The sequence below is a fragment of the Telmatherina bonti genome (assembly GCF_933228915.1).
Source record: "Telmatherina bonti genome assembly, chromosome: 4".
Taxonomy (NCBI): domain Eukaryota; kingdom Metazoa; phylum Chordata; class Actinopteri; order Atheriniformes; family Telmatherinidae; genus Telmatherina; species Telmatherina bonti.
In genome coordinates this window covers 21,634,968-21,650,802 of record NC_136622.1, presented here as the reverse complement: position 1 = coordinate 21,650,802, position 15,835 = coordinate 21,634,968, and the positions used below count along the sequence as shown (strand labels likewise).

The 15,835-nt window shown below is 39.1% G+C and overlaps 1 protein-coding gene across 2 annotated transcripts; it reads right to left on the bottom strand.

Annotated features, from left to right (window-relative positions):
• Positions 1 to 47: 47 nt before the first annotated feature.
• Positions 48 to 11,266, bottom strand: LOC306754888 (ATP-dependent 6-phosphofructokinase, muscle type-like). Of its 2 annotated transcripts, XM_079239017.1 has the most exons (22): positions 11,087 to 11,266; positions 10,172 to 10,245; positions 9,975 to 10,052; positions 8,090 to 8,279; positions 6,886 to 7,051; positions 6,471 to 6,515; positions 6,021 to 6,129; positions 5,826 to 5,921; positions 5,643 to 5,735; positions 5,417 to 5,542; positions 5,262 to 5,326; positions 4,804 to 4,867; positions 4,540 to 4,686; positions 3,754 to 3,824; positions 3,593 to 3,680; positions 3,346 to 3,498; positions 3,106 to 3,270; positions 2,869 to 2,930; positions 2,514 to 2,625; positions 2,333 to 2,432; positions 1,179 to 1,284; positions 51 to 1,096 (listed from the first exon to the last, which is right to left on the bottom strand). In XM_079239017.1, exons 1-22 carry the CDS (start codon positions 11,175 to 11,177, stop codon positions 955 to 957), a joined length of 2,343 nt encoding a protein of 780 aa, XP_079095143.1. In that variant the 5' UTR covers positions 11,178 to 11,266; the 3' UTR covers positions 51 to 954. The 2 variants fall into 2 exon arrangements, with proteins under 2 accessions (XP_079095142.1, XP_079095143.1); XM_079239016.1 differs by having other exon boundaries at positions 48 to 1,096; positions 3,106 to 3,498.
• Between the last annotated feature and the right edge of the window lie 4,569 nt (positions 11,267 to 15,835).

Below are 15,835 nucleotides of genomic sequence, written 5' to 3'. Positions count from 1 at the left end.
ATCAGTGATAAGGACTGAAAACACTGAGCAAGGGGGAGATTACTGGTGGTGTGGATAACAATGCCTCAGCTGTTGACCATCCCTATCAAGATGGATTTAATATACATTTATTACACATAATGGGTTTCAACGACTCATACATGAACAGTACAGTGAAACTAATTCTGGGAGTAATATGGCTCATGTGTTTATCCTAGAACCTACCTATAAATTTTTAATCTGCCTAAAATTGTTTCAGTACCTGAAAGACATTTTGATTTAACTGTATGCCATATCTGTTTTCTGTTCCATGAACTCCATTAAAGTTAATTTTATATACAATCATGGTTTTAAAAAAAACTGATACAACTCATTTACTCAATGAATAGATTTGGAGTAACTTTCCACAATGGCGATAAAGTATTGTTTAATTTATGAAATTCAGAAACTGCTACAGGTTGTGTTTCTACAGGGAAAAGTTATTAGTCTTTAAATGTTTATTTCTCCAGATAGCTGTAAAAATGAAATCAGAAAAAAGATCAGAAAAAAATAGAAGAAGATGGAGAGATTATCAATTGAAAACGACTTACCACATTTTTATTTGGCCGTTAGATCAACCAAATCATAGCAACGTAGTTGTGGCAAGGTCGTATAAAACTGTAGTAGTTTACCTAAATCGTCCTAATCTCCAGAATAACTCACAAGAACTCTCATAAAATAAACAATTCAACTTTTTCTTTTAAATATGTCTTTAATAACTGTTTTGTTTGTCAGATTTCTTGAAGAGAATGAAAGTTACTGAAACAGTTGCAAATACTGAGTTCTGTGAGAAAAGTAGGAATTTGGGACAGGAAAAGGTGAGACAGTAAATCTTCTATCAAGGCACACGCATGTTGGAAATGTAAAATGATTTTCAAGGAGAACAGAGAAAATGTCCCCTGTCCAACCATAATGGTGCTCATAAAAAGCAGAGATTTACTTTCTGAAAGAACCCCTCTTGCCGATGATATGCTCCATGTCGGCATGCTCAGATGTATCCAGTTTGATGTCATACTTTGCCAAGATCTTCATAATGGGCCTGATTTTTAGCCACCATTGTGTCTTTGGGATACGGTGCCTGTGACAAAAAGAGAAGATCAGTTACCTTTATACTAGATACTCTGCTTTAGCATGTGTCACTTGGTGGATGTGCAGCTTACTCAAAATCTGTGTCTGCCTTTAGGTCAGCAAGAGGCTGGAAAGTGAGTGCCCTCTTCCTCATACCCAGCACACAGGCAGAGTCTGGTGTGTTAGCAAAGATGCGACCTTTAAAAAACAAAAACATGTTGCACTGTTCAGAAAAATCCATCTGAATTGTCCAAAATGTCACCACCTATAGCATACAACAGAGTCAAAACGGCATAAAAATGATAGTAACAGTTCTTCCAGTGCTTGATGTTGGTACTGCGCACTGATCAGCCATGATTTTACACCGACCTGCCTTCTTCCAGATCCACTTTTGTTGTCAAAGCAGCTCTAGTTCATTGTAAAGACATTTTTGTTTGTTTGGTTTGTTTGTCCTTTAAATGAGGTGGTGGGCTTGATGGATTGTTCTTACAAAATGTGCAACAAAGGCTTGAGCTGGTTTCCTTCTAGGGAATTTGGTAGGCCAACTTTACATCTTGATATTTTTGTCATGTCCCTGCAGTGTGGCAGAGGAACATTATCCTGTTGAAACAGCCTTTTGGTAAAAAGGGAATACAGATGCAATTCCCCTTTATTAGCGTGTTCATATCATCTGACCACATGGATCAGCCTTCCAACAAGTGCATCCATCAGTGTGTGATAAAGTCAGTTTTCAGTTCAGCCATTACAATCTGTCTCTTTATGTTTGCTAATTTTTCCATCTATCCATCCATTATCCTAACCAATTAGTCCTAGGAAGGGTGGCGGGGAAGCTGGAGCCTATCCCAGCAGCCATCAGGCAAAAGGCAGGGTACACCCTGGACAGCTCGCCATACCATCGCAGGGCCACACAGAGACAAACAACCACTCACGCTCACACTCATGCCTATGGGCAATTTAGAGTAACCAACTAACCTAAACTCCACTGTCCAAACCTCGCCACAGCTGAGGATCGAACCAGTGACCTTCTTACTGTGATACCACCATGCAGCCATGTTAATATTTCCTCCATCCCTAATTTCAATTCACAGCTTCAACAAGAGTCTATTTTCCTGCTGTCCCACATCACTTCCCCTTAATGTTTTGATAAGAAAATCCCTACACTTAACCCATGATTAGTTTTAATGTTACAGCTAATCAGTGCATTCTAACAAAATGTGCAGAGGAGTTTGGTTTTAAAAGCACATACCATGTCTATAGCACTCTTTGAGTTTTTCAGTCAGCCACAGAACAGACTTGGCACCCATCTTTGTGCCAAAGTTCCTGTCAAAGGGTGTTGGAGTACCACCCTGCAGTAGACAGAGGACAAACAGGCAATTACAACACAATAAAAGTATATATATATGCTCTCCGAGGTCTTCTCCACACACCTGCTGCATGTGTCCAAGGACATTCTTACGGCAGTCAAAGATTCCTTTGCCCTCCTCCGAGTACAGGTTGAAGATGAAATCAGTGGTGTAGTTGGAATTGCAGTTTTCATTCCTTTTGCAGAATGAAGAGTCAGACATTATTCAATGTTTTTTGTTTTTTTTTAAAGGAAATGGAGTTGTAGTCATCAGATGTAGTAGGGGGCGGGTCCCTCCCCAGCAGATATTTTGAATGGTGATAGTATCAGGAGACATTTAACATTACCAACAACTACTCCAGACTACTAATATTTGAACATTATTCTTCAATATTTTTTCAGCATTTCACTTCTTTTGTTTACCCAAGGAACAAAAATACCTGAGAATCAAACCTCTCTTCACCGTTGTCTTCATCTTCTCCACAAGATGCTCGACATTTGTCTGTGGGCCAGTTTCATATAGTAAGCACAAAACACATTGCTCATTTGCCAAAAAATGTTTGAGCATTAAAAATAGAACAGCAAACACAAAAAGATGCAGCAAACTGGACTTTCAGATTCACACAAAATATATATTTACACATACACACAAATATATAGGCGAGACCTGAGTTCACCTCCAAATCTCTGATGTTGAATTTTTCCTCAAAAATGTAGGCAGCATCAGCTCCAGCAGCCAGACCCGCCATAGTGGCCAAATACCCACAGTATCCGCCCATTGTTTCTACAATGAACACGCGGCGCTTAGTTCCAGCAGCAGACTGCTTGATCCGGTCACAAGTCTGCAGAAAAACAAACCAGAAATGTGTTAAGCTTTTTTTTAATGTGTGTCTTTGTGTGTAACTGTAGCCACTTACAGAGGTGATGGTGTTCAGGGCAGTGTCGGCACCGATGCTGAAATCAGAGCCGGGGACGTTGTTAGAGACAGTGGCAGGAATGACCACCATAGGAATGCACATCTCCTCGTATTTCTCTCTGGCCTGAACCAGCTCCAGGCCTCCAACATAAGCCTGTTGGGGTGGGGGCAAGGGGATAAGTTTTATTTGTGTAAAGGCAGAAAATATCAAGATTTTAAGACACCAAAAAGGAGAGAAACCGTCTCACCTCAAATCCACCAATGATCACCAGAGCATGGATGTTGAACCTTGCAATATTTTGACTGATTTCTTCCAACAATTTTCCTGGAAGAGTTCTGAAGGAAAAGCACAGAAAAATAAAATAAAATGAAATCAAATAACATCTAAACACAGTACAACAATACTAACCTCTTTGTGCCCAACATTGAACCTCCTTTTCCAGTCCAGCCAGTCACCGAGGTCCAGGTGATAGGCTCAACCTAAAAAAAAAAGACAACTTTAAATGTTAAATAAAATCGAAAAGGTATTAAGAAGCAAACAGGAAACAATGTTTCAGAGTACTTCTATGGAGGATAAAATATACCAAAACATTTTTGGAATTAGGTATTTTTTTGGTAATGCACTCTTTGAAAATGAATAGAAATGAAAATCAGATTTTACAGGAAGTCAAAACTTAGATAATTTAGTATCATTAGTATAGCATGATTGGTGTACAGAGCTTTAGCTGCGCTCAGTGAGAAAAAGAAGCTCTGCATGCTCAGTTTACTTAGACTACAGATACAGGACTGTGTGCTGTTACTTTTATTTATCTCTTACAAGCTTCTGGGTACCTGTGGCTCCAATTCTGAGCCAACTTATTTGTTTTACTCTCATTTGGAATATTTCATCTTAATATTGACTGTTAACTGAACAATAAAAGCAATCTGTTGTCTGTTGATTATTTTTGGTACCATATGTTACACTGACAATTAAAATATGATAAAAGCAACATTTCAAATGCAAAAAATTTCAAATAAATAATTGATTACAGATATTCATAAAAATCACCTGATTTAACATTTTTCACCTTTATAAAAAGGATTTTTGATCCAGCGCAGCCTTTCCCCTGTTATATTTTGGTCCTTCAGTTCAGCATTTTGTATAAAATCTTTACACAAAACTAGGTCTAAAGCAAAGATGGAAATGTGCTTGTACCTGTCCGTGAGCCAGACCATCAAAGCCATCATGGACAGCCAACATGTTATGACCCTGGATGATGCCCATTCTGACTGCTGAACGGACTGCAGCATTCATGCCAGCACATGGAGCTCCAATGTTCATTATAGCCACATTGATGTTGCTCTGCCATTAAGAAACAGCTAAGGGGTCAGTTGTAAATGTACAATGTCATCATTAATACATTTTTGATGGATCAGCGACAGTACTCAGACTTTGGTGCAAAAAGTTACAGATGCTCACCTTAACATCTGGAGGATTTATGTGAGCCAGCAGCTTATATGTGTTCCAGTTGTTCTCAAAACTCCTGCACATCATAAAAGCAGGCAGACTTCGCAACAAGGTAAACTGAAAAAATGATGAGCTGTTTGCCTATTTTAACAGGTGATATAAATCTTTTCCAATCTTATTTCTGTTCATATCTTTTCCAAATTCAATTTGTGTTTTGGCAGATGTTTTAACTGTAACTTTAATTATTTATAAATGAGAAAAAAATGCAAATTGCAGAATATAAAAGCTGAGGTCAAAGAATAATAAGAACTTTAAATAACCAACTAACTTTCCATTTCTTCAGCTTGCATATCTGAAAAAATGTGCAAAATTGATTTTAGAAAGCCTTTAAATTGATCTTGCAGTTGCACACACACAATACAATTTCCAAAATGGCATATAAATCATCTGACATTTGAGATGGTACATACTTTCCTCTGAGTTTGATTGCTTCTTCAAATTTGCCCTGAGCCATGGCAGCAGTCACATCTTTGGTCTGTAAAACAAAAAGAGATTTGATGATTTTGCAATGTCTGCTCATTGTGTAAAACACTCGCAAAGCACATTAGGGAGAACACTGACATACCACTTGCACACATTCCATGAGGGGCAGTCTGACTGCCTGATTCCCAGACAGGCTGACCACACAGGCAGGAGTGTCTGGAGTTGCCTCCAGCAATGCCATCACTGCTTCCACACCCATCCTGCTGCCCTGCATGAAACACAGACGCCGTCCAGCTCAGCAGATGCGTTAGGATTAAGGAGAGGTCGATCTGCATACTTTACATTCGTAGTTTCACTGCGATAGTCACCAGGATTCTGTCGAAGGCCGAGGGCGTTCCTCCTCTCTGAACATGACCAAGGATAGTGGTGCGGGTGTCAAAGCCGAGTCTGTCAGTCACCAGCTGGGAACAATAAATCTAGTTTGTTTAGCATTTTCTCCATGATGCTCAGAACAACGCTTTACACCTCTGATTATGTGAAGTTGAACTTGCCTTTTTGATTTGGTCAGATGTAATTGGTTTACCATCTCTGGAAATGGCTCCCTCTGCCACAATGATCACATTCAGACGGGAACCTCTGGCTCTTTGCTAAAACAAGCCAAAAGAAATGTATGTATAATAATGCACTCATACTACATGGGTGAAGAGAAAGTATAGTCAGCTTTCTGCAAATAAAGGCAAACTAACATCTGTCAGCCTCCTGCATAAGTGGTCCTCCCAGCCCTCATCTGGTGGCATCTCTGGAATGAACACCCAGTCAGCACCACAGGCTAGAGCTGTCACCAAAGCCAGGTACCTGCACCCACACACAAGCAATTAACAATACAACCATTAACAGCAGGTCCATGCCGTATTCTGACATACATCAATGTATTTGTTCCTGGGATAATACTTTTGAGTAAACATGTGAACATTCTGGCAGTGAGCAACAAATGTCAACATGTCAGGAAAAAAGACCAAACAGAAGAGAATATTTGCAGTTTTTAATCCTGAAAATCTGCTCCAGTGTGCCAAATTGTGCAAGTCTTTTCATTTAAGAAAAACACATTAGAAGAGATTAACAAAGAAATATTTTGCATCCAAGTATTTTCAATGAAATCAGTGGCACAGACAGAAATTAATAAGAAAGGTACTGACCCACAGTGTCTACCCATCACTTCCAGAATAAATGTCCTCTGATGGCTGTGGATGAAGAGCATTTAACATCAATCACAAAAAAAAAAAAAAATTCAAAATAATATATACATAGATTTTCACATTCTTTACATGCACTCAGAGCATATTATAAATAAGTAAATCCATAAAATGGATTTTTTTCCTTTTCAAACATCCGGTGGGAGCTTTTTCTGCCTCTAGTATCATGGCCATTGCATTTCTTCTTCCCTATCTGAAATATCATAATTTTCCTCAAGTTTTCTTACTGTGCGAGTTCACAATCAGCCAGACTGTGGTCTGTATGACATCAAGTTAGAATGAATTAAATAAAATGATCATTTTTTTATTTGCATGTGCAGTAAGAGGTATGGGGGGGGGGGGTGCAGCATTCCCTAACCTCTGTGCAGTTGTGGTGATGGCGTCCACCACCTCGATGATGCGGTGTAGGGCGGAGTCAGTGCCAATGGTCATGTCAGTGCCACAGAAGTCATTGTCTATGGAGCCGACCATGCCAACGATGTTCAGATGGGAAGATTTCTTGGCTTGTTCCTCTGTAATTTTACCTGCAGACAAGAAGTAGACATTTTAATTAGCAGCTGCAATCATTTGAAAAAAAAAAGTTCACAGTGATGAGATCTGGACTGTGGCAACACCTTGATTTTTGTCCCCCCACATTTATTCTGTTGTCGGTTTGTTGGTGTAATTGGGGTCACTGTTCTACTGACCTAATTTCAGCCAAGCTTTAGCTGTTGGACAGATGGTCTCACATGTGAGTTTATGGTTGACTGACTCCACAGTGCCTTGGTCCAGTGTCTGCAAAATGCTGTGTTTGGTCTCACCAACTTTTAACTTTGGTCATGTTTGTCATGTTTGTTCAAAGGGACAATGTTTCAGCAGTTTTGGAGTTTGTTCAATTGTAACTTTGTAAATTCAATGTTCTGTTTTTTTGGTTGTTTTTTGTTTTGTTTCATTTCCTTGGAGAAGTTGGGAGAGGATCCCCACTGATGGCTTCTTCTTGTAACAGATTTTGTTTTGGCAACACTTCAAAACAAGCCATAACTGTAGTTTTTTGTCAACATAAAAAGTTGACCGAGTCCTGTAGAGTTTGAGATGTAGTTCTTTTTTCCACCGTTTCTCTTAGGAATTTGCAATCAACCTTGAGTTGTGAACAACTCCTGAGACTTTCCACTTGTGAATAATCTCTCTCATAGTAGGAAAATAGACTCCAGATTATTTGGAAATTGACTTTACATCAGTTCAAGATTAATGGACCTCATCAATTGCTTCTCTATTATCTTTGCTGATGTTGATGCTCCAGGCTTACAAGGTGCCAAATGTATGCTTTTACAGAGAGAGGGACTCACTTGTTCATCAAGTGCATTTGATTTGCAGCAACTGGCCTCTTCTTGTGTTAATTCCTTTCAAAGGGCTGAGTTTCAGTCAGCATTCAATCTTAAATTTGTTTCAATAATTAAAAATGTATTTTCTTACATGTGTTTCAGAGATGCGTGCTGAACGCGCTGAGGTTCTATTTACACAGCGTTTTAGACCCGGCAACAACCAGACAGACAATCTCATTATTTTTCAACTTGTTTCATTACCAGCTTGGACCAGGTCGGCCAGCAGGCTGCTCCACTCGGTCCTGAACTCATTGGCTCCAGTCAGACTGCCGTCGCCTCCGATCACACAAAGGTTGGTGATGCCCAGCTTCACCAAGTTGCAGGCTGCCTGCATTCGACCCTCCCTGGATCTGAAGTCCTTACACCGAGCACTGCCGATGACAGTTCCACCCTAACACAGAAAGGGAAAGATGTCTCAATGTAGCTGATGCTTGAACCTTTTCAGGCTCTGAAGGAAAATAAGCTTATAAAAAGATTTGTGCATATTTAACCACCAATGTGCACAACAACTCATGAAATCTCTAATTAAAATCAAGTGACGTCTCTTCATCTGTGGGTAAATGGGAGTGAAAGTATTAGGCAACATTAGAAGTTGTAATTCGTGCCAACTAAGCAGTCAAGTTCATGCCATGCTTTCTCTGCTGCCAGGCAGCTTTATTTAGACAACAGGGATGATACAAATTCAACTTATGAGCTTCAGTCTCATTTAATCTCCCCCATCCTTTACTTATAGGACAGACATTTAGTGTCATCACCTAAAAATCTGGGTATCAAGTTATCAGAGCCTCTGAGGCTTTGAGGAAGCCTGGAACTCCAAGTGGAGGGACTAAAGGGTCAGTTCACTGAGAGTCGCATGTTTTTCTATATTTGGGAAAAGTGTGTAATGTCACACTTCACAGTCATAAGTCTGTGCTGAAAAAACAAAAAAAAAAAAAAGCTTAAATTGGGTTTGTACCAATAGTTTGGTTATTTTTTCTTCAAAAAAAAAAAAAAAAAAAAAAACTAGTTTGTGTAAAAATGTTTTTAGCCTTTGTCTGAAATTCTGCTCTATCTTCCGCTTTGTTAAAGCAACAGCAGAGAATTTTCTGTGAATATCCAAACATGGATGAACTGAACCTGACATACGGGATATACACACCTCTGAAAAAGAAATTTTTATTTTCTTATTTTATTCAGCTCACTGGAGACTAAAAGTGTCCATCCTAAAACTGCTCTGTTCTACGACTGACAAATACAGCTCTTACATCGCTTTTATGAGATACAACAAAGAGAGCCCTTTTACTGATTTTACAGAAGAATTGCTGTATTGAAATCTCCTTCAATAAAAGAAACAGATAATCAGTTTACATATGAGTGAGAACAGTCACAACACAGCCATTTGGCTGTTTACACCCATTCATGCATTCAGAGAAGTTTGCCCTCAGGGTTCTCTGAAAGGAGCCTCAGGAAGTCAGACCTATGTATGAAGGGCTATAAGGTCCACACCAAAAGAAAGTTGTGACCGTTTATGCACCCTCCCAGTCTTGCCACAGCCACTTTGTGTACTAACAAATGTAAATAGGTGCATCGGAAACTCCCACTTACACATGTTGGCTACTGAGAACCAGCAACTATTAGTTGCCATAATAACAAATGAGTAACTAAGGAAAATCAGTTTCTTTTTGATTGACTTGACTGATCCTTTAAAACTTTTATTCTAACATCCTGATGGACAGCAGGAAAACATATGGCTATTGTTGAAGCCATTTAGGAAATTTACCCCTGACCACATGGTGATCCTACCTGTGTTATAAATTACAATGAAAAACTTCTGAATAAAGGCTGTTATGAACCTTATGTTTGTCGTTATTATATTGGGATACTATGATAAGGAGAGCTGATATTATACAATACGCAAGCAGTAGGACTATAAGAGGATCACTTTGACTGAGGACAGATGTTTGTAGATTTTTGGGTGTTTTAAGTGCCTCCATTGTCTCACTGCCTGGAACACAGTCTGAATCCAGGCGTAATACAGTAAAGTGCATTGGTTTCCAATTGCAACGACTGCTCTGAATGAGCCTCTGTTAAGCAGCACATTACTTACCAGTTGAAGCATCATTGACACACTTTCCCAGGTGGCAGGGCGAATGTTTTCTCCTCCATCCACTAGACCCTGGTAACCCTACAGCACAAATACAAAGTTTTCTTACACTGTTCATATATTCCTCAATAGTTGTGGCTGTTTTTGTTTGTGAAACTACAATGAGTTGATATACAATTACAACTGTATCCTGCTTATACCTCATGAACAAAGTAGACTTTGGCTCCAGTGTAGAGACCAACTCTTACTGTGGCTCTTACAGCAGCATTCATACCTGAGAGACACAAAGGTTGTGTATGATGACTTTAAACATAATACAGGTCACCTTAATATTTCCTTTGAGACGTCAGCTATAAACCTTTAGCACTATCTTGACCTTTTAGTGACTTGGCCAGCATATTGGCACCAGATGAGACAAAAATAGCCATGTGGAACAGAACAGGATCAAAGTTAAAGCTCTATGTCTTGTTTGCCTTCTTATCCCGGATGTCAGTACACTAAAGGCCACTGTGAGTGTGTGTTGTGACAAGCTGGCATGCTGCAGCTCTTGTTTCACTGGACAGCAGCTGTGGGTGGGTTGGCACTTCTTTCATCCATACCAGAAAAAGGTCAGCACCACTAAAATTAGCCCTAAAGAAGGTAAATTAAGGGAATAGGTGAGGACTAAACAAGCGGATCAACACAAAGTGTTGGGAGGTAGATTGGAGAAAACTGCACAGAAATGTGAGGAAAATGTGTTGATGGAAGCGAAATGTCATAAGTTGAAGATGTAATTCATCATGCATGTTCTTGACTTCAAATAGGGTTTACAACCAAACATCCATCAACATCTGACAGGTGCCTTTCACTTGTGCCACTTACAACTTGGAAAAGCTCTCCTTTTAAGCTGAAGATGTTGTGCAGTCAAAGCTTCAACAGGACACTTTATTTGCTTCAATAAAACAGACTTAAAGAGCTTGTTGGAATTTAGTGTTGTTCTCTTCTCTTCAGCAGGGATTAAGACGCGGTCAAGCTGACTTCGTCTCTCCATCAGGACTCATTCATGTCTTTACAATCCACAATAAAAGATGTGACTGGAAAAAAAACAAAAAAACAAGGTTTCCTCCTCTGCTTACCTTGGGCATCTCCACCTGACGTCAGCACAGCAATGGAGCGTCCGATGCCCATCTTTGTGGGATCCATGGTTGGATGGAGAACGTTGGACATGTTTAGACAAGACAGGTGTCCTTGAAGAGGGAGGAAAGAGAAAGTACAGTGTGTTCTCCTAAACTTTCTGCTTCTCAGGGGATGTCACGAGAGAGGGCAAGCCTTTATAGACTACTGTTCCCGCTTGCCCCCTCCCACTAAGACCTCTGCCACTCACACACGTATTTACTCACACTGCTCTACTATATATAATCCGGCTCAGGATCCACCTGTAGTTACAGAGCAAAATAATGAACAACCAGTACAACAAGAAGCAATATGATTGCATCTTGGATAAAAGTTTTTTTTTTTGTCGTTGATATGCTGCTGTGAAAAATGAGTCATTCAACTTCCCAGTTCACCAAACTGCATTGGTGAATGATTGCAACTGGACACACCCAGGCATGATTATTACCAGCCCTGTTCAATCAAGTCTAATCACTTAAATACACCAGTTTTAGAGGGCGGTTAAAAGATGATCATCGCACAACAAAATCGAAAGGAACAGTCTTCAGATTTACATGGAAACATTGCATACAAGCAGAACGGTGCCAAATTGTTCACAAGGTGTCAAGGTGAGTCGTTTAACTCGCCTTGACAAACAATCAAAACTTGTTTGAGAAAGTTTGTGGCGTTATGAGTGAAAAATGTGCCCTGTTATAGATGGAACTGATGTTTGAGATCCTGCTTTTGTTACATAACAAACAAAGAAGTTTTAATTAAAACATTTGTGCTTTTTAGTGTGAGAAGTGAAAATGCCTGCTGTGACGAATCTGCAGTTAAATATGTACATGATGCTCGAATGGCAGAGATGGTTTGCTGCTTTTATGGGGTTTTCAGTTTAAAGAGGAAATGTTACTTTTGTCTAAAGATGTCAGTTTCCTGCAGCAAGGTACTGATTCAAATCAATTTTACTCCAGAGTGCCTCAAAGTGAATGAACCTAAACAAATGAAGAGAATAGTTGTCTTTTGATATACAGATGTTAATGCTTTGGCTTCACAAAAACTTTTATATTGTTTGTATCTACATTTTTTTATACAAAAATAAGGAAAAAAAATTCAGATTTTTCCTAACTCAAGAACTCCAACTACATCACGATAAGATGTTTAATCTGTAAAATGACAAATCACGTCATTCAACAATTTGTTCTTTTCTCTACTAATGTTTATTAAATCCTTTCAGGTTTTACATTTATTATCTGAAAGCCTTTGTTCTCCTTTAAAACAGCCCTACAGATTTGCTACAGGGTGTCTGTCCTGTACAGAACAGTGTGTTATATGACTTCACTCGGCTGGAAAGTGTCACATGATTTAACATGATGCTGACACGATATGTTCGCCTTGCTACATGATCCACAAAAAGGTTTGAACTCCAGGCTGGCTCAGAGGCAATCTGTGGAATGCAAGACAATATAACACGTCTTGTATCATGTTATCCCTTCTGCAGGAGTTTATGAAAGTGAAAAGAACATTAGACAGTCTCAGGATTTACCAGCTGGAGTCCAAAAAGTAGTCGCTCTAGTAATGGTTTCACTGTGCGACTGTTCTAAAAGATAAAACTATTAACTGAAAAGTCCACAACGCTACACGCAAGTTAAAATAATGACCTTATCTCACATCAATACATTTATCAGATCATTTTACAACTATTTGTTTTAGTCCCTAGGAAACAAAAACTAAATTTAACATAATGCAACTGAACACATGCAGCTCACCTACATGTTCAAGATTTTTTTCCTGTACATCCAGAAATAACAGAACAGGTAAATGGTTTGTCCTTGTTAAATGCACTTTTCAACATAAGTACTGAAAGAAATTTATACATCATCCATCAGTAATACACATTTATTATAAACACTATACATAGAAATATTTCAGTTTGTTAAAAGCAGCAATGCTCCAAGCCTAATTTATTCATACAATTGTTAATATTTAAAAATAGCTTTTAAAAACAAAAACACTAGTCAGTGACTGTGTTACAACAAGGCTACTTTTTCTAGTTCATAGCTAGCTTTTCAGAGTAAAACAAAAATTAAATGAAGATGTAACTTCAGTACAAATCATCTGTCGTGCAGTGGAGAGCCGTGCAGAGACAACGGGCCAGAGGAGAGATCCAAGCCAATCGGTAGAAATCTCTGGAAAACAAAATGTGAATAAAGTTCAGTTATGTGTGCAGAGACTGTATCAAAGTTTATGCTGTGATGTGTGCAGAATTTTAATGTCAATCTCTTTATATACAGTCTATGGTCAATACATATTTCAGTGTTTTGCTCATTTTCAGTCTGAACTGGATGATTTGTAGTGTGTACATAAAAACCCAGTTGAGATAGAAAACCACAATCACATTATGAAGCTGATAAAAATAAACTTGTGAAATGTTTAACTTGTCAGAAAATTAGACAACATTTAGTGATTGCATTAGCTGATTTACATTTTATTCAGAATATTATGAAATTAAAAAAGCTTTAATCAAATTTAGCTGCCATTTCCCTGACACAAGGGAGGAAAGACTAATAAGAGCAAAGTTTTGTCATTAGCAGTGGCCCAGTGCCTTTTTAAAATATAACCATGGTTGATTTGTTGACAGCTGATCAGAAAAAAAGTAGCTTCTTTGCACACTTTAAACATTACCTACATGTTCAAACAACAAACATGTACAACATTCCATGCAACAGTGATAAATGTGTTAAATGTTGGCTGTTTTCTCACAGTAGACTCTTCAAAGTGCAAGATGGAGGCCACTGGGTTCCTGCAAGGCCGGGGGGGGATGAACCCAGGGGTGGCTGGGACTGATAGAGAGGTGTAGTTGGCCACCTCCTCATCTAAACGCAGCTCCTCCAGAGGAGGAAGACGCTTGCGCAGCATTGCTACTGCTAGATTTAGATGAGACTTTGGAGCAACCAGGTCTGTAATAAAAGAAAAGACACAAACCAGTGATAAAGTGACTAATTGCAATCGACCGTTTTGATGTTACTTGTAAAAACATGAGAAAAATTAACTGATGTGTGAAAGATCAGCAGTACCTCTGTTTAGAGACTGAACCGAAAGATTGATCTGATTTATTAGTTCGAACTCAGCTGTAAATTCATCATGAGCTGTTGGCACCCTTCCCTGGTCTGACGATACTGGAGCATGCAGATTCTGATGAGGTGAGCTTTTCAGATTCTCAAAACGTGGGACCCTCAGCAGCTTTTTACCCACTGAGAAAAAGATGACAGACTCTCTAGGTGGTGCTTGTTGTAACATTTTCTGCTGCTGTTCCTCCTCGTTACTGTTGGCTTTGCTGGTTTCTGGGTTTACTTCACATGGTTCATTCTGAAGACGTTAAAGCAGAAATAAAACACACTGATCTCAGTTTATTTTTAACCAGTTCAGAACTGGCTTTGATTTCTCTCCATACAGATAAGGCTTGAACTGGAAACTCTGCTCTGCTTGTACCTGAGAAACTTTCTTCACTGTCATAGTCTGCTCATCTTTCGCATCATCAAATAGTCTCTGGACAATATCCTGCTAACAAAAAGCACTATATTATAAATCAGCACATGACAAGAAAGGAAAAGAAAAATAATTTTTATGGCATCAGTTATGAACATCCCCATTTCCCTGTGTTTCCTAATATGGACACAAATCAAACCAGGTCCTTGATGATCACTGATTTTAAACCGATGGGAAATTAGTGGACTTGGGCCGTTTAATGTCAAGCTCTGCAAAAGTCTGCTACCTAGGTCTGATGTGAGTCGTGTGTTGCAGCAGAGAAACTCCCAACATTTGCAGGACTGCGGCCGTTGGGGACCGGAGATGCCCACGCCTGCTGTAGGTAAATGGAAATATGGCTGTGGACATGGTTACACTTTATTTATAGTAGAGTTTAGAAAGAATCAAACTGCTATTTTGATCTGAAGTTGCTGGGACCAGGAGTGACAAAACTGAAAGACTACGTTCATTCCAAGTGTCTCCGTTCTGCAATGTAACTAGTCTTTATTGCAAGTAGCTTTGTCTTAATACATCTTATAAGAACGAACCAGCAATTGTTGGCACAACTGTGAAAAGCTGTGATGGTTTTGTGTTCATTTCTGTAGAACCACTTGCTTTTTTAATATAAAGGAGAGCCTGGAAGGGGCCATTTAAGAAATTAGTGTGTTCTGCATTTGTGTCATATTTCAGCTGTTTTGTTTTTTTTTGTTTTTTTTTGTTTTTTTAAAAACATTTTCCCTTGCATTCATAATTTTTCCTTGCTCTCACCTCATGTGGCTGCAGGTTACTTTTGCAGCTCCTGAGTCCAGGAGTGCAGCTTACAGACTGTTGTGTCGACTGATGCCATTTCTGAAAACGGATCACGGTGAGATAAGTAGCTGTACGAAACGCAAAGTGAAAAACAAACTGCAAGTATGCAATACACAAGTACACACCATGGCAGACATGGGCTCCTGCTTAGTGTTTCGGACTCTCAGTGGAGTCCATTTACGCTCTGCTGATAGGAGGAAAACAACCACATCATCTCAGTATCAAGATGGGTTCCTTTTTATTTAAAAAAATAAAAATAAAAATAATGAGGTTGATGTGGGAGTTTGAAGATAATGCTGCTGCTTACCAACTGGACCAGCAGTTGTTCCTGCACAACTTTTTGTAACAGGCACTCTTTGAGCCTAAAACAGAAGCAAATAAAACCAAACAAAAAA